Below are 19,472 nucleotides of genomic sequence, written 5' to 3' on the forward strand. Positions count from 1 at the left end.
TGATGGAGTAAAGTGGCAGGATGCTGTATAGTCTGGTGTGATGTGTATAGTATGGTATGATGAGGAGAACGCGTGCGATATAGTGGTATCGGGGTGTGGAGTGGTGTAATGGATTAGTGTTGTGTGGTGTAGTGTGGCATGGTGCTCGGTGGTGTGGTGTGGTGTGGTGTGATGAAGTAGGGAATATCTTGATGGGAGAAAGGGGTGTTTCCTGACAATATGAGAAATGTATGCGCCCCTGATTGTGAGTGTGGCTGCAGATATATGTGGGTGTGGACTCGATTCTTGAAGAGTGTGGGAGTGAGATAAGTTTTAGGGAGGCCTTAGAGGAACGAATAACAGAATTCAGTAACATGACGTGCATGTAGCAGTAGGCGTGGTGTCAGGGTGGAAGCTTTGATGTTGGTAGGTGTGTGTGTGAAAGTATAATTATGTATGTCTGTTTTGATGTATGTGAGTGCTTGTGTTTGTGTATATGCGTTTGTCTGTTCTGATATATACATGTATGTTGTTTGTTTATCTGTGTGTATGCATGTTTGTGTATGTTTGTCTCTGTGGGGGTGTGGGGGTGTCTATACAGATATATGTGGGTGAGAAGTATACATGAAGGGAAGGGTGGGAGGGTGGGGACATAGAGAAAAAGAGACGGAGATAAAGACAAATAAAAGAAAAGAGACAGAGAAAGAGGCAAAGACAGAGAGCAAGATGGACAGTGAGAAGATAGAGGGAGACACAAAGCAAGATATTGGGAGGGAGGAGGAATGTGGATGTATGCATATGGGTGTGTATATGTGGGTGTGTAGGTGAGAGGTGTACTGGGAAGGGTGGGAGGAAGGTGGGGACATGTAACAAAATAACAAAGCGTGAGAGCGTGAAGAGGGTGCGTGATAGAGAGTGCGTGTGTGACTCATCCATGTGGTATTACAGCCACTGACGCTCAGATAACTAAAAAAATTACCTAGAGCTTTTAATGTACTGTATGGAAATGTGTACTGTAAACTAGACAAAAAAAAAATCTTTGCTCAGGTTATCAATGGTTTCACTATGAGCGATGTTGCTGTGATCTTTTTTTTTTTTTTTTTTTCCCCTAAAGACAAATATTTCTGAATGGATACTGCATTTCGTAAGTTGTATAAAATTCCTTTTAATGCTGTATTGATAAAAATAGCAAGCACACACAGACATAAAACGTTACTGAAGATTACTATGAAACGCTTCGTCCACTGTTTCAAAATATAAAGATGGAAAAGTTTCAGGTACTTTTTGATGCCTCTGTATATCGTTTAGTTCGTGTTATCCAAAGACGATTTCATTCAGTCCTGGAGGGATTTTCTATTTTAAACCAGAGTTAGATACAGCCTTCATTAACCCATTCGATACGAGATGCCTGAGTTAAATAAAATCGTCCCAAGACAGCAAGAACTTGGTGTATATGACGTGATTTGGGTGTGATTCAACCATGCACTATTATACCCAGTGATGCTCAGATAGCTTAAAAAATTACGTAGGGTTCAATCAGTTTGCTCTGTGAAAGCGTGTATAGTAAATGCTCCTATTATTAAGTCACATTTTTTGACGATCTTCTTTGTGATTAACTCTCATGATCTGAATAACTTTAGCTTTCTATTCCTACTGACGCCAGACGATTTTATTAAGCAAAGAGCAAGTCACAGGAATCTATGTGCGTTCATACCAGTACCATGAACGCCTTCTTACTTGGGGCAATTCTTGTATTTTATTCCAGTTAAAGTAAGACAATCTACTGCGCTGAGAGTAAGCCACAGGAGCCTCATAATGTTGATTCTGGTACCCTCTCATTATCGGGATAACTCCGATATTCCGTTCCTGCTAGACTATGTTGTTCAGCAGACAGTAATTTACAGAAGCCTGAGAATGTTAAACTCACCAATCCGATGTTATACTGAAAATGTTATTCTTGCAGCTGTCAGACGATTTTATTCAGGGATAGAGAGACTTCTGGAACACAGGGAAGTTAGACGCAGCCTTCATTTACACCTTCATGGTAAGAGACATGTATTAAGTGGAATAAAATCGTCTGGAGATAGAAGAAGAAAATAAGATAAAAAAGTCACCAATCTGAAGTGTTCCAATGCGCCTTCTAAACCTGATTTCCCAGTTTCTTCCAAATGACAGTACCAGAAACATGGAAAAAAGCTGTGATATTTAAGAACACAGCCTTGACTTAATACGAACTGCCTTGTACTGTTACCTGTGGCATTACTTCTGTGGCTTGTAGTCTGTGAAGAAGGAAAACAAGATGTATAATTAAAGACCGTAATTTCAAGTGGCGTAGGAGTCTTCGCAGCACCTTTTCCATAGCGATTTATTTTACACATTAGACCTCGGTATCATCTTGTATCATTTTGTGTATTATTATCCGTGGTATTATATCTGTATCTCTTAGTCAATGAAGGAGAAAGAGAACAAGACTTAGGAGGCTTCGTGGCACCTCTTCCTTAGCGATTTCTTCTACACATTACACCTTAGCGTCCTCATACATATTGTTGATGCAAACTATTGTATGTCGATATTAGAAAGTTTTACGAATACAAGATAACATTTGTGGTGAATACAAAAATAAATCGCTAAGGAAAAAGTGTTAAGATGACTCCTATCCACCTACAATACGATCCTATGTATTTCCTTTATGTTACTGGCGGAAGCGTCGGTGGATAAGTCAAGGAACAGGTGGAGTCGGTAAGGTGGAACTGGGTGGAGTGGAGGAGAGGGGGAAACATGCTTCACTCTCCACCTGGTGTGTGTGTGTGTGTGTGTGTGTGTGTGTGTGTGTGTGTGTGTGTGTGTGTGTGTGATTCTGTTCTTGTGTTCAATCAATCAGTGGAACGTTTATACTTGCCAGGGAAATCCAAACAAGGGAGAGCAAACAGCCAAACACAAAACACAGACAGGTAGAAACCCATACTCGTACAAGCACATACATGCATACAAAAACAAACCTCAAGGATACACACGCACACACACAGACATACACACACACAAAAGGAATATTGCAAACTCTCTCTCTCTCTCTCTCTCTCTCTCTCTCTCTCTGCACACGGAAGTACACACACAAAAAATCCCCCGACTAAACATTACCACATCAGAGCCTAATCATCAAAACACACACACACACACACACACACACGATCAAAAAGTCCTGAAGCATCACCACAAACTTCTTCCATCTTACAAACAGCTTCTCGGATGTAGACAGTGTTGGGTAAGCACAGTGTCTCCAAGGCCATCACTATACTGTTTTTTTTTTTATTATTATTACTCGGCCAAAAACTGTGAAATCTCCATATTCAACGCGGATTTGTAACAAGAGATTAGCACTAGAATATGGCACTAGTCACGATGAAGTGCTACAGGAATGATGTACAGACGCCGCGTTATCTTTTTTTTCTACTAAGTTACGTGAGATAAGCTTGAAAAAGACGAAAATCTGGGTCAAGCGTAATGCAAGCTGCCAAAGGACGAAAATCTTGGCCAAGGTAAGGTGACTGAACTTGAGTATGGCTTCCTACAGACTCTCTTCCTGCTGCGTTGACTTCTAGTAATTTGTTGCAGCTAACGCCAGACGATTTTATTTCAGTAAGAGTGAGTCATAGGAGACTGAGTGTACTAAGCTACAGGCGGGCAGTAGGGTAAGCATAGCGGCCCCAAGGTCACCACATATTCTTTAGGCCTTTGTCAACACTAAGGTAAGTAAGGCCTCATCTTAGTGCCTCGTCGACTTCTCTCGTACACACTCCTTACCTACCTACCTAGCCCCCTCACCCACACACCTCTTCCTCAGCGTATTAGTTTTCATATAACTGCTTATTATTGTCTAGTATGTTATTTATATGTCTTTCATGCAAAATAATATGAACATACCGGATGCAAAAACTGATACGGAAGGAGTGCTCAGCCAACGGGAAACCGGGCCATGGAGACTGAGTTTGGGCTTACTGTAGATTTGTTTGTTACTCTTTCGACACGGTTACGTGTTTTTGTACTTTTTCCCCTCAATTACCAGATGTTTTAACCAACTTAAGAGTGCCCTCGTACTGAATGGATTCATGAAGGTTTTATCTAATCCATCAAGTATGAAAAGTCTCCCTTAAGTCGAATATACAGTAACTGTCTGGAAGTAGCAAAAAATAAATAAATAAGTAAATAAATAAATAAATAATAATAATAATAATGGATTGAAGCGGTTAATAGCCCAAGTTACACCAAGACTTTCAGGCCCCGGATATGTAAGGGATAAAACTGAAGCTAGCGTTTCAGTTTTATTTCGTATCCCACTGTTAATTATCGGGATGAAACTAGAGGAAGCAATACGGATAATCAAACAGAAAACAGGATATTTGGTAGCTAGCAACTGAATCGAACCAATAAATATTTTCACTCACAAATCACATTCGAGTGACTAAAATACATCTTTTTTTTTTTTTTAAGTCGAAGATCAGTTCAGCAGCAATGTTACAGTCTGAAGATTATCGAAAATCAGCGAAACTTGACCAAAGTTTTAACTGGATGAATGCATAGCTTTGAGAGTTCCATTATTTCCGCAATGTGTTCACCAAACTTTACAAAGATACTTAAATTCTTCACTTTACAAATCGTCAAGACAAAATATAAGAGGATGAGCGCTGTACCAATTTTCAATATAAGCGGTATGTATTATCGAATGTGACATACCGGTAATACTTTTGCATTGTTCGCCTCTCGTGAGCCAGCAAACACCAGCTGGTAAAAAAAAAAAAATAATAATAAAATCGACACTTCTTAACCGTTTGCACAACAGGATGGAGGCCCTGTTCCTTATATGTGCACGTGCTTTTACATAACAACACAGATATACTGGCACGTACTCAGATATCGCTCATTTATTTTTCTTATAAATCACAAAAGCATTACCTATGACCTGATTATAACTGGAAGAATTATATCCATGTATGGAAATGTTAACTGGGAAGATACAGTAGTTTCAGGTTGGTCTGGAGCCTCTTCAGGTACGAATATATAGGGAACAAGCTTGTAGCTAACGGGCTGAAGGAAAGTGAGCGGGAGAGACGAAAAGTAAGGTGGGAATGCAGGCGGAATGTAGGGATGAAAGCATCGGGATTATAGGTGTTGGAAAAGGAAGGAGGGGGAGAGAAGGGCGGGGGGAGGTGATGAGGGTAGAGAGGGGGAAGGAATGAGCTTTAGGTTTCGCATCAGCATCATGTAAATCCAAAACAGAATCTCACTTGATTCAAGGAATGAGTAGGGTGGAATATCGAAAGTGGAAAGGGGGATATTGCGGGTGGAGGGGGTGAGGGTTTGGACAGGGTGAGAACTGGGAGGGTGGAGGGAGGGGGAGAGTCGAGAGAGTGGAGGGAGAGGAAGAGTCAGGAGGGTGGAGGAGGAACTGAGAGGTGGAAGAAGGTGAGGAGTCGGGGGGGTGGAGGTGAAGAGAGTTGGAAGGATGACGAGCTGTGGGGGAGGAAGGGAAGGGGAATTGGGAGGGTGGAGAGGGGAGGGGGAGCGAGGAGAGGTGAGGGGTGAAGGGTGGAAAGGAGCTGGGAGACAGAGAGAAAGAGAGAAGAGGGGAGGTGTGGAGGGTGGAAAGGGGGATGTGGAGAGACAGGGAAGTGAGCTCGGAAAGTGGAGGGAAGGAGCTGGGGGTTATGGTGTGTGTACAGTCACCAGCTGATTACGAGCAGGGCGTGAGAACTTTCCAAACAATAACCAAGGAAGCCAAAGATTTCCCATAAAGGGGTGTCGCGGTGGAGTGCTTTTTGTCTAAACCTTTAACCCTTTGAGCCTGAATGACTATTTCATTTTATTTTTGCTTTATCTGGCTATTTTTTCTGCTTAGGAGAGACTTTTCAGGCAGGAGAATGTTGACTAAACTTTACTGTACTCTTTTTACTCTTACATGACCTAAAACCCCCACTTCTCTGTCTTGAATGCTGAGTTATAAGAATTTAGCACTAGATTTTGATGCTAGTCACAAAGAGGTGGTATGGAAAGTATATCAATAAATGTCTAAGTACCAACCTACTGGTGCCATGAGAACATAGTATGAGAGGATAACTGCAACAGGGCAGCTGGCTCAAGCTACGCAGCTCCTACAAGAGTATAACTAAACTATTATTTGCCACATGTTGGAAAACTGTACTCTTCAACTGTAGGACATCTATCGTCAACGTAAAGAGATCGACATGTGAGGTACCGATGGATCCTTCTCGTGCGCAATGTTTTCGATTGACAGCGCAGATATACCTTCAGCACATCACATACATAAACACAATCACCAGTAACATCTCCCCGCTTCTGTTCATCTTCCGTGCCCTACAATTTCCTGCCTTTTCTTTAACCTACTTGCATATATATTTATCACTAATATTATGCTCTCTTCCATCCCACAATTTACAATGCGTATTATTAGACTTCCCGTTTATCTAAAGGGCCACTTTAATTCTTTCACCTAACTTGGCTTAGATTTTCGTCCTTTTGCTGCTTACGTCACGTAGCTCACAGGCAGGAGAAAATATTGCTGTCCTGAATCCTTTCCATTGCACTTCTTTGGGACTAGCACCATTTCAGTGTTTAATGACTGCTGCAACTCAGCATTCAAGATTTAATGAAGGTAAATTTATGACAAGTTACAATGAAGCGAGTACAGTAAACCTGTTTCCATCCCGTAATTTACAGTGCGTGTTATTAGAAACCCCGCTGTATTTAAGTCAAGGCGGAAGAGCGTGAAAATGGTCCGAGTAATTACTGTCATTAACACTCTCAGGCTCCTGACCCACTCTCAGCTGAAAAAATTAGCCTGGCGTTAGTCTGAATGCGATAATGTACTATTTGTTTATATTCATGCTGTACCCTGGCGATTCTACCCATCTTAAGAATGCTTTCGTAATGATGGGGTTAATGAAAGCTAGATCTGACGTCTTCAGTTTAAAAGTCTCCCCTGAGCAAAGTAAAACCACCTGTAGGTAGCAAAATAATCTATAGAAAAGGATATTAGCTTGAAAGTGTTGTGCCGTAGTTTCTCATAATATGGCGACTTTTTAACGTTTTTATCTATCTATCTATTTATTATATTTTGCTCTGAACACGGTCCGGCTCCTATGACCCAATCTCAGATGAATACACTCGTCTGGAAGTAGCACAAATAGGCCAGTAATATGCGTCTCATAATTACTCTCATTAAGGTCCGTGTGAAAGAGGAGGAAACTGACAACTAGGGGCACTGGTAATTAGCCCAATACTCTGGTTCGGTACAGGAAGCGAGGGGCTGCGAGGTCAAACGGTGTTCCTTTGTTGGTGTGGAGAGGGGTGGAAGTGCGGTGCCACATCTCGTTAGTGCTGCTACTGTTGCTATTGTTGCTGAGGCCCCAGGCTCATCTAAACGCGAACCCGTCGGACTGCAGGGTGAGTCTGTCCTCCTCTTCCTGCAGTCCACCACAATTCTCTCGGGTGACAGAGAGGGAGTTGAGGGACATTTGTATAACAAGGTAGGGGAGCGACTCAGTTATATCGGTGCCACGACAGGAAGGCGTCCCTCTCCAGCACCTGAGTTCAGTAGAAGTTTGTGTGTGACACGCTGAATGAGTCACAGGTATTCTCGCTGGCTTAGGAAGTTCCGCAGCACCTCTTCCTTTTGTGATTTATTTTTGTGCATTACTGCTTTATATCCTCTTTTGTGCTCTTGATGCAAATTACGTCTGCGTTAAAAACGATAATCAATATATCAGAGAATATTAGGGTGTTATGTGGAGAATTAATGGAAGAAGTGTTACAGGTCTGCTACACAACTAAGAATACTGCTCTTTTCTCAACATCTCTGGGATCGCATTTATCGTTATGCTGTGCATATCGTCGCTTGTATATATGTCTGTCTTTACTCATGCAGCTAACAAACAGTTCGAATCATATGGAAGTGGGTTTTAAAAGGAAAAATATAAAAAAAGTCATATGTGAGATCAGGTAAATGTTATGGAGATGTTCATTGTTAAAAATGTCAGGATGCTTTATAAATAAGGTCCGTGGTTGTCATGGCAACGAGTCAACAACACAAACCCACACTCAACCTCACGACTCGCAGAATCGTTCAACATATTCCAATATACTGAAGCAGAATAATACGTCACACGCATCTGTATCTATATCTATATCCATATCTATGTCTATATATATATATTTGTATCAATCAACTTATCTGTCTGTCTCTATAATTTCTATTGTTACGTCAAGTGCCAACACTTTGGAAAGCGATGTCGCGAACGCCGAGCAGGAATGCGTAGAATATGACAAGGAAAGAGGCAAATGCAGATGATAACTACTTGACAAGTGAGTTCACACCGTCTGATCTTGGCAGCCTAAAGAACAGGTTCACATGAGAGTACATACGGAGGGCAAATTAGTAAGAATTAAAAATTCCAGGTGACAAAAATCAAGAGCTAGAGAAGTCAGGAAACAGTGACCAAGGGTCTCACGCAATCTGATGATTCATATTATACAGGGTTTTCGGCACGTCGATTTTATGCAGCTCATTATGCAAGAGCACGATTTGTTATAGTTTGTGGTGAGGGGAGAGGGTGAGCCACGTAGTGAGCATACTAGCACATGTCACCCCGCGCGAGTGGGTGCCACCGTGCCAGTCCAGCTGATCCATCCATTCAGTTACCTACAGAATGTTGTGATGGGTGGGCGTACTCTCTCCCTGCTACTATGGAGCCCTTAAAAGTTTTATTACTAATGCATGAAGGAGTGTCTTGTTGATTCTTGTGAGTTATTGAGAAGGACAGTTGTTGTAAAAACGGTAGCAACCATTGTAGTACTCCCCCTTTCGAGGTGTAGGGGCCCGAGGCTAGGCCGTCGTAGTGCAGTACATTTAAAAGGCAGCCTACTTCCCTTGGTGACTTCATATGATCGAAAAACTCCCAGCTGCCTCCTCTTCGGGATCGAACTGTGCACGTTGGTAAAGCTGTCCCTCCGACTGGGGCATGCTAATGACTATCCCATCAGGCGCCTCTAGAATTACTGTGCGATCTCGAAAATAAGTGCGTTGAAAACAGAAGCACCGAAAGTGATTACTGAAAACAAATTGCATATTTTGCTTAAGGTAAGTACGAATGCTTTGTCCTTGCTTTGTGTTAAGCCTTCTAAATGATCGGGCAACTCTGGTATTCTAGCTAACGTTAGATGAATTTTGAGAATGAGTCACAAGAGCCTGAGGATGTTAATGCTGTCACCCTTAACCCTCTCATGATGTCACCCTCTAATGCCGTCACCATTAACCCACTCATCACCAAGTTTTTTTTTTTTTTTTTTTCACGCTAACCTAAGCGAAAATTTCTCTGCTGAAAGGGAGTATAAAAGCCTGAGAATATTACTGTCGCCACTGACTTCCAAGATCGGGATAATTCTATAACTTCAGCAAAAGTTTGAGGATTTTGTTCAGTAGAAAGGGTAACCATTAACTCTCTCATGATCGGGACAACTGTAGTATATTATTCCAACTAGCATCAGACGATTTAGGTCAGCTAAGAGTAATCGTAGGAGCCTGGGAGTGTTAGTCATAGAGAAGTGTAATTGACGCACCTCTGGATGCCGTATCCTCGTTGGCGTAGGAGGCTTCGTACCACTTCTTTTAAAGCGCTTTATTTTGCTTATTGCACCTTCATATTTTCCCCTATTTATTTACATTTTTCTGATATCAAAGAAATATAAGTATTATACAAAACAACAATAAGGTGACATGCAAAATAAATAGCTAAAGAAGAGTTGTTACGAAACCTTCCAAGCACTGCCTTGAAAATTCGGAGTCATGCTTGCAATGGACTTTGTTCTTTAAAGAAAAATATCGTGTGAATATAGATCACTTCCTACGGGATTAAAGAGATTGACTTGATAGATAGGCTGCATTTTCTTTTAACGTGGATACTACCGATGATTTGCGAGAGATACTTATCACTTCAGCTCAAAAATGTTTATCGGTACAGGAGATTTATCATAGTGTCATGGGATTGTATTATACTCGGTTTATTTTCATCTGATAAAGATTTCTAACTCCTTTCAGCTCAGTCGATGGCCAAGTGTAGCCAGACTGGAGAGTTGATTTGACTAGTACCCAAGGACACTCATTCCCTCTTCATCCCTATAGCTCAATGAATTTTAAGTTTCCACGATTTAGTCAAGCTGGGAGAGTGGCCCAGTTCTATCGTATGAAATAAAATGGATTAAAGTATAACTGCGCGAAAGGGAAGGAAAGCCCTTAATTTTTGAGTGTCAGCATTAAAGCACTTGTGAGACTGGGAAATGGTTAATGCTAAGGAAAGACATCAGTCGAAATATAAGCGTTTCCTTTCATTAGTCAGACTCGTATTACTCATTTCGAGCATCGCGTGCGTCATAGGTCAGCGGCCTTGGGAAATATTCACAAACATATTTAAGATCGCTTTTCTGGAGTAGCTTTTTACGATCGATTCTCTAGCGGAACTTATATTTGCATTTACAGGCACAAACTAGATATACAGGAAGGTTTAACAGTCTCTTTTCCTGTTAAACTAATTCATTCTAACCAGGAGGGGATATGCGTCCTTTTGCAGCCCACGACTCGGCGTAGCCTAATAATAAAACAGCATTATGAACGTTTAGCTTTTTCATAGCATTTTTTCGTGACTAGCACCATATTCTAGTGTTAATAATCTCGGTACAGCTCAGCATTCAAGATGGACAGTGACAATTTTACGCCTAAATAAACTGAACATAGTACAAGTAACATTAGCATATTTTCGATGACGTCTTTTTGTAGTTTGTTCCTACTTCAAGCTCTTCTATTTTCGAGCTAGACGTTCTAACTAATGCACAATGAAAGAAAAGCCTGAATGTGGAGAACAAAAAAAAAAAAAGATAAATCATATGAAACAGGTGTGCTACAGGTGACATATATAGGCCACATCTACGTCATTCAGAACATAAACACCACTGAGACACTGCTTGGCCTTCAGTTACATGATAGGGTTGCCAGAGCCTTCAGAAATATCGCTGAACTAGCTCTAAATAGCGCTAGACTGTCGCCAAATGCAATATATATACATATATATATATATATATATATATATATATATATATATATATATATATATATAAGCGCTAGAAAAATTGTCAGAATGTCGATAATCCTCCGAAAACTTTCGGAAACCTGGTAAAATCACTAAAATACAAACTTTTTTTTTTTTTTTTTCCGGCCAGAAAAAAAAAAAACGATAAATGGAGGCGAATAACTCGATCTAGCAGAAAAAAACGCTAACTTGACAACACTACCGATGTGTTTTATATATAGCTGTTGCTATACCGTCAGTTTTATATAGCATAGGTTCTTCTTTATGTTAAATACGCTATAGCAACAGGGAGACGGATGAACAACACATCCCTTGTTTTGTATTCCCAGACACATCACCTCGGGAATGTCCTCTGCCCAGCGTCATCGATTGCAACATGCTTACTAAGAGAAAAACAGAGCTCTTACTTTCAAAAAAAAGGCTTCTTTTTTGTATACTTATCCGCGGAAGCATTTCACTTGGTAGGAAATCCCATGTTTTATTTATAAAGGTCATTTTTTGTAAACAACTCTCATAAGATGAATAAAAATCGCCCAGTGGCAGCCAGAATACAATAAAATATACGGTACAATAATGGAATGGCCACCCCTCTCAGTCGGGACAGCTCTATTATATACAGCTGAAGCCAGACGATTTTATTCAGCGGAGTAAGACACAGGAGCCTATGAGTGTTAATCCTGGTACCACTATCTCTCATGGGCAGAATATCTCTAGTATTCTATTTCAGCAAAAGCTAAACGATTTTATTCAGCTACGAGTGAATTAGAGTTTTAATCCTTATGAAACGTTTCTTATGGTTCAACTACATTATACATACGCTTTTTAAAATACTTCCTTCCGCGCTGTCGCTTACTTCATCTTCAGCTGAAACACAGGACTTAATGGCTGCTCTCTCTCTCTCTCTCTCTCTCTCTCTCTCATTGATATCTAATCCCTCAATTAATCCTGAGTAGCTGTGGCAAAAATCCCACCAATAAACTACCACTGTACTCGTATTTTATTACTGGTCATCCGAAGCAGACATTTTTTACCCGTTTATGGTGGGACAGCTCTAGTATTCTGTTCCAATATTGATTAGTGCTGATGTCCAAGATCGAGAGATGGCAATTTTAAGCCAAGCTTAAGTGGACAGAGTATAACGCTATTTAAGGTCCTGAAGCGAGTGAGGGAAGCAGGAGAAAACTGTCACTTGCACCGAATGTGTACCGCACCTCTCCCTCCTCCCCTCCTGTGGTAGCCTCCCTCCTCCTCCTTCTCCTCCTCCTCCTCCTCCTCCTCCTCCTCCTCCTCCTCTCTCTCTCTCTCTCTCTCTCTCTCTTTCCTAGTGTACCCACCCACTCGGTCCGTCCTGGCTTGTGCAACGTCGGTCTCCACAATGAGTCACCCCCATCCCCAACCCTCTCTCTCTCTCTCTCTCTCTCACACACACACACACACACACACACACATATTCACTGGAGTTGCTTACACGATTCACTCATTCATTCTTCCCTCCTTATGCCTCCTTACACCACCTGTCCACATCACTCATACCAGTGTCTCACACACACACACACACACACACACACACACACACACACACACACACACACACACACACACACACACACGGCGTGAAAGTCAACCTCGTATGACGTTCTGACCACAAAGACAGATTTAAGAGATTCCATTCACACCGCCTCGCCAAAGACAACGTTGCAACCAGACTATTACTTTCTCCTTCGTGAGTGATGGCGTGCTTGGTCAGCCTGTCTGCTAATATGATTGTCGGCCTGGCCATCTGTTTGGTTAGAAGTATGTACAGCAACACAAGATTCTTCACAAAGTTTGAGGAATACATAGCGGAGTAATAGAATCAGCTGAAACACGCACTTGTAGTGATGGGCTTTCATTTACAGTATTTCGTTTTTTTTTTTTTCAGACGGAATTTGAAAGATAACTTTCTTTAAGTATACAGACAAAAAAAAAAAAAAAAAAAAACTACCGTTCACATGGCGGGAAACACACTGAGACCACGGACGAAGGCTAACAGAAAGTGCCGAATGATTTTTTCCCCCTTACACGGGTATATTTATTTTCCATCATTTGCTTGTTACATTTTTCATTCGGTATTTTTGTTATATCAAGAGACTAATCACCTTGGGACTTTAAAGCTCGGCTGTTGAAATTTTCTGATATCGTACCCCTCCTGCGAGATATATTTTTGATCGACTGTACTTCCTGAAGGTTTCTTCGCTGTTTTGAGGGTCGATATTATGAATGAAGGTGGAGTAAGCTGGAGAAAAGGCAGCCTGTTGGCGGAGGTAAGGGTGACATGCAGGCATTTTGTTTGTAGATACCCCTTTCAGTATTAATTTTTACAGATAGACAGTTATACGTAGATGGGTGGATTGATAAACAGATGGATAGAAAGACAGTCGCACTGATAGACAGATGGACAAACACAGTATAAAACGTAGTCAATGGCTGACGTCAAGAAAGGTATCCAATCGTACTGTGGGCAGCATTCAGTGACAGGGGGCTTTCGTAACACCATCTCTGTAATCGTTTATTCTACACATTACAAAAAAGTATTCTTTTGTATCTATCCTGTTTTGAAGATGCCTTCATGATGCTAAGAAACCTCTCAAGTCATTTTCAGTACGGTCCACACAGCGAGACGGCATAATAAAAAGGATAAAAGACAAAGGGAAAGAGAAAAAACAATAAGAGAACTGAGATGATATGAAGTGTTGAACTAAGGGACCCTGGATGACACAGCTCATGTTTGATACAGCTGTGTCAGAGAGAGAGAGAGAGAGAGAGAGAGTCAATAATGTATATGGTATGGCGTGAGGATAAAGGTGGTTGCATGTCTGAGTTATTTGTGGCATGTGTGTCTATCTATCTAGTGTGTGTGTGTGTGTGTGTGTGTGTGTGTGTGTGAAAGAATATGTCAGCGCTGTCACATCCCACCGGATATTACAGTAAGACGTATCAAAATGTTGCGGTAAAATAACTTCCATAACTAGCTTTTGTTAATATGAAGCTTTAATTCTTTCTTAAAATACGGAACCTTTCTCTTAACTTCACACCCATCCTTACTTTCCTTCAATATTGGTCTGTTCACCTTAGCTCATTTTTTTTTTTCAGGTCATTGCACATAGTTCAGTGGCAGAAACACAATACAACGATTCTACATCCTTTCCACAGCACTTCATCGTGACTAGTTGCATTCTAGTGTTAATCTACTGATACAGCTCAGCATTAGAGAAAGACAGACGGGAGTTTAGGAAAATTTAGAGTTAATAAAGTATAACATAGCAGTATCCCTCTTCCTCCCAAATTTTCTTCTTCTCTGTATATTTTTCCACTTCTTCCTTCCACATCTCACAAACCTCCTACATCAAAAAAGAAAATATCAAGCTTCTCTCTCTTTAGGAATATCAGGCAGCAAAGAGAACCAGGAGGCAGAAGAGAAGAAATATTTGCCGAACTCCTATCTTTACCTGTACGGTACATACACAGTCACAAACATAAACACAAACACACAATGCAGCAACTGAACCTTGTCTGAACCCCGCCTTCCAGATCGAATGACAGGCCAGGCTATTGTTACGGGACCCCTGTTAGGCTGTCCCTGTCTGCCCTGCTCTCTCTTGTCCTGCCACGTTCCCAATTGTCCTGTTCTGTACTGTCCTTATATTGCCTTGTCCTGTCTTTCCTTGTCCTGCCCCATCCTCACTTGTACTGTCATTTCCTCACCTACATGTACATTGTCCTGTTCAGTCCGGTCCTGCTCTGCCTTGTCCTATTGTACCCTTATCCTATCTTCCCCTTCCACTCCACTTCGCATGGATCTTATCATTCACAGCATGTATTAATGAAAAAGTTGATTAGCTTCTCGGAAAACACAGTACTTATTTTGATGTACCGTGTCCTAAGTGCATTACTATTCATCTAGCTGTGTTATTTGGCGTCGTTTTCCTAAGTATCTTCATGTGGGGGCAAGTAACATTTCTTTTTTACCTTTTCCTCGACTTACTGTTGCCCTTCATTCCATCCCAATTCGCCTTTCAGTACCGTATATTGTATTTTCTGGCGCCTTAGCGTGTTGCTGCTGTTAAACTCTTTTTCGTATTATCCTGGTCCACTTTATTGGTCTTCTGCAGGTTGTTCCGCGTACCTCAGTGAAAGAAAAAGGCAATGCTAAGGCTTTACCTCCTTTCCATAGCGCCTCTTTGTTACTAGCATCATATTCTAACTATTAATTTATTGCTAAAACTCAGTGTTTAGAATTAAAATTCATCGTGTAGGATAGAGAGGTGGTAATTTTTAGCCAAGTGGTAGTGACAAGAGTATAGTTGTGTATATTTTTGTATCTGTCTTAATTTGAGTTCGAATTTACGCGGTTGTTAATAATCTGCTACAGTTTACCGACGGAGCTGGATGCGTGAAATTCGACGAGCCTTGGTTAGGAGATAGAATTAAATCCCCTTGGTTTCTAGGGTTTGTTTTCATCTGAAGGAACTGGACGATTACCACAACAGGAATATTATGTCGTGGTTGCATGAAATTCGATGAACCTTATTTCTTATGAGGTACGAATGCTTCTCTTTGGTTACTATCCTATAATTCATTCATTTCAACTATGCGTAGATTCTTGTCCTTTTGCAACTTATTTTCCGTTGCTCAGTGGCAAAGACAATCCAACGGCTCAGCATCTCTTCCTTATAACTTCTTCGTGACTGTCCCCATGTTCTAGTTTCGGATCAACAATCAAGATGGAGAGATGGCTGTTTTACGCCTAGTTAAACCGAATAAAGTATAATATTAAATGGGCCCTATAATACGGCAACATCTGAGTAATATTAAGTGGACCCTCTAATTTCACAACATTTTGGTATTACTAAATGGTCCCCCCAGTCTGACGACAATTAGCCATCAACTGAATTGTAAGACATTAGGGGATTTTGGTCAGCTTAGAACAAACGCACTACTGCAAGACCCATCGTATTCATACAGTATGCAAGAAGGATGCTGATGGTGGAGGTCGCTTACTAATCAAGGTATTCTGGTTATATTTAAACCTTGGAGAGCTAGAGAATGATTAAAACTCGGCTTGCTGTGATTCTCCCTCAGTTGAATTAAATCTTCTGGTGTTAGCTGGAATAAATACAAGAGGACGTGACCAACTTGTGACACTCTCGTGGCTGAAGAAAATCGCCTGGCATAAGATGGAATAGAATGCGAGATGAGTACCGTCCATGAGAGGGCTAATGACTTTTCCCAATCTGACTTAATGAAGTTACAATCGCGCAATAATGAAGCTCGATTCCGAAATTATTAAGAAGCTGTTTTCCAGTACGTGCTGATGGGGTCACCGTACTAAAGAGATTAGGAAAACACTCATTACTTGCCTCAGGAGTTCATGCAGTGTAGACCCGAGGACAAAATTCAGTCTAGTATTTCACCAGTTCTACTTTTCCGTTTCCTCTGATGACTAATACTACGAAGGCTGAGAGAGACTTGGCATGTTTCTCTACCCACAGATGATTCTCTTTTATATGATGCATCAGGGAGGAAAAGTAACGCCCATTATTTAGTTGCAGAGTAGATAGACACTGTGGAACAAGAGACTAACTTTTTTTTCCTCCGACTGTGCAGTTAAGAGAGAGACAGTGATGGACATGCTATAGCCTAAGTGTAGATAAAGTGGAATAGTAGGCAAACTTTTGTCGCTGGCTGTACAGGGTAAGAAAGACAATGACCTGGATAATGAGCAAATTGGGTGTTTGTATGTGACGTCTTTTGTTAACACACCTCCTCCTCCCACAGTCCCGTTGTGTATAATTGTATGTCATTAACGCCTGGCTTATTAGGGAAGAGGTTTACTGACAGAGTTCGGTGTATGGGGGGAGAGGCAAGGAAGGGGGAAATGGAAGAAAGGAGGGAGAGTGATGGAGGAAGGAAGGAAGAATGATGGCGGAAGGGAGGGAGGGAGATGGAGGAAGAGGTGTGTCGATCTGGAGTGTTAGATACAACCGTCATTTGCTCTTTTAGTAAGCGATGTCTTCTAAAATTGAATAAAATACGATAATCTGAAGTTGGTAAAAACAATATACTGTACATTATACATCATCGTTGTGAAAAGGTTACTGCTACTGCGGCCCAAGCTCATATGAAATGTGAACCCAGTTGACTGCAGGCTTAAACTGTCCTAAAATCCACCATCCTCCACTTGGAGGATACGGAATTAGATGAGGGACATTAAAATAACCAGGCAGTGGAACCGCCCGGTTATATACATACCACCCCACGATGGCGTCCCTTTTCAGCACCATAATCATGTGGTTAAAGCCTTCAGTCATCTTTTATTGAGAAAACTGATCAGCTTCATCGCAGAAAAACTTTAAGAAAAGCAAAACGAGGTAGATTGGGAAAGTTTAGAAAGTCAGCATTGACTCAAAACGTTTGATAGTACCACGATTAAATTTCACTGCAATTTTTGTCGAGACCACAGAGTAATTTGGAGATTGCTTGAAGGTCGCAGCGGCGGAACTATGAGAAAAAAATAGCCGCAAGGTGCTTGCTCTCTTTTTTTGCAAGTAAAAAGAAAGTAAAGCGGCAGTGAAAAGGAAAAGAAAGAACGAAAGGAAGGGGGGATAAAGAAATGGGTGTAGTGAGCACTGAGATGGGTTGGACGGGATGAAATGCTGGTGGGCGGTAGGGTTTCAGTGAAAGTATCCCCTGTGAAATGGATATTGAAGTGCTAAGTAGCTTGTGTACAGTGAAAGTTTATTTCAACGTATCCGCCAAGAATGAAGACGTCTGTGACGAAGGAGGCGGCAAAGAAATGGGCTAGGGGAACAAAGAAATGAATCTAGCTGGAATTATGGTGAAGGGTGGGGAGAGGCCATGAGAAAATGGCTTGTGAAATGCGTGATATCTATAGGATTTATGTTCTGAATGCAGTGAAGGTTTATATCAAAGCTTCTCCAACAGCAACGAGAACAAACTAAACCTTGCATTTTGCAAAGCAGGCAAAAGAAAGAAAAAAAAATGTCTAGAATCTTTAAGGCAGGTGGGTCCCTAGTCGATCGTAAGCCTCGGAGCTAGATCGTCACACAACACGCATGCATTTATCGTCATCCGTCACTCGGGAGGTATCGCGTTATCTGCGTATCGAACGGATAGCCTTCCGGGTTAGAGCCTCGACCTGAATCACGAAGGGGAGGTGGAGGGATGGAGGGAGGAGGATGGAGGAAAAAAGCAATACTTAGAAGATGGTGGAAAGAAAGACACTAAAGGGAGAAACTGAAAAGCGGGCATATGGACTGCCTCACGGAAGCAGAACGAGGCAGAGACTGGAAGGAAAAGTGGAGTGAAGAGGAAGGATGGAAGAACAGGGAGAAAAGAAAAGAAAAAAACAGAGAAGGAAGAGGAGGACTGGATTGAAGGAAGGAGATCAAGAGAACAAGGGGAAAAGGATGAAGGTAATGGAAAAAAAGATGAAGGATGGGATCGAAGGAATAAAGAGAAAAAAATAAAGAACAAATAGAGAAGACAAGGCGAGTATAAATAATCACAGGACGGAAGAGAGCGAAAAGAAGGAAGAGAATGACTAAAAGGAAGGAACTGGAGTGAAGGAAGGAATGAAGGAATGAAGGAAAGAAGGAAGAAAGGAAGGAAGGAAGGAAGAGAAGACTGGGAATAGAAGAAAGGGAAGAAACAGACAACAGAGTTGGAACAGGAAGGATGTATAAAAAAGGGAGAGATTTATGAGGGAAAATAGAGAAAAGTTACGATAATACGGACCAGGAAGAATAAAAAAAAATGGAAAAAATAAAGTGAGAAAGCAAATATCTTTTTGAAAAATAACTCACGTAACACTGAAGAAAATTTATAAAATGATAAGACAAAAGAGAGAAGATACAAGATATAGAATTAAGGAAAGAAGAAAAAGAAAAGAGAATTGCTGAAAAATAATAGGCGAACGTGGTAGAGATAAAGATGAGACAAAAATTGCTGGAGAAAAGAAAGAAGATAAAAGATGGGAGATAAAGTTATAAAAAGGGAATTTAACAAAGTTGAAATAAATTGCGAAGGTGGTAAATGCTTCTTCAAGTTCTTCGAAAAAAAGCCTGAGTGTTTGTGATCGTTACCTGTTATTTACTGCTTCGCTGGTATCACAACACGACCCTCTATCACGCCAAGGTCACGAGAGAGAGAGAGAGAGAGAGAGAGATTGTACCGTATGTCAGCCTATTCAACACAGATGTATAAGGTACAGAAGGTATGTCATAATAATTCTTCTTGAAACATGTAGCACCTACGCGACAATGTACACATCTGATGGAT

The 19,472-nt window shown here is 41.1% G+C and overlaps 1 protein-coding gene across 1 annotated transcript in view; it reads left to right on the forward strand.

Annotated features, from left to right (window-relative positions):
• The window catches only part of LOC145412465 (uncharacterized), a 111,549-nt gene that overhangs the window by 55,819 nt on the left and 36,258 nt on the right, over positions 1-19,472 (forward strand). Inside the window, exon 2 of the mRNA XM_080282350.1 lies at positions 7,290-7,437. Coding sequence (XP_080138476.1) covers positions 7,290-7,437 — 148 coding nt within the window. The remainder of the gene's footprint in view (positions 1-7,289; positions 7,438-19,472) is intronic.

Source organism: Coenobita brevimanus, chromosome 93 (genome assembly GCF_032717465.1).
Source record: "Coenobita brevimanus isolate Jiangsu-jjx chromosome 93, ASM3271746v2, whole genome shotgun sequence".
NCBI lineage: Eukaryota > Metazoa > Arthropoda > Malacostraca > Decapoda > Coenobitidae > Coenobita > Coenobita brevimanus.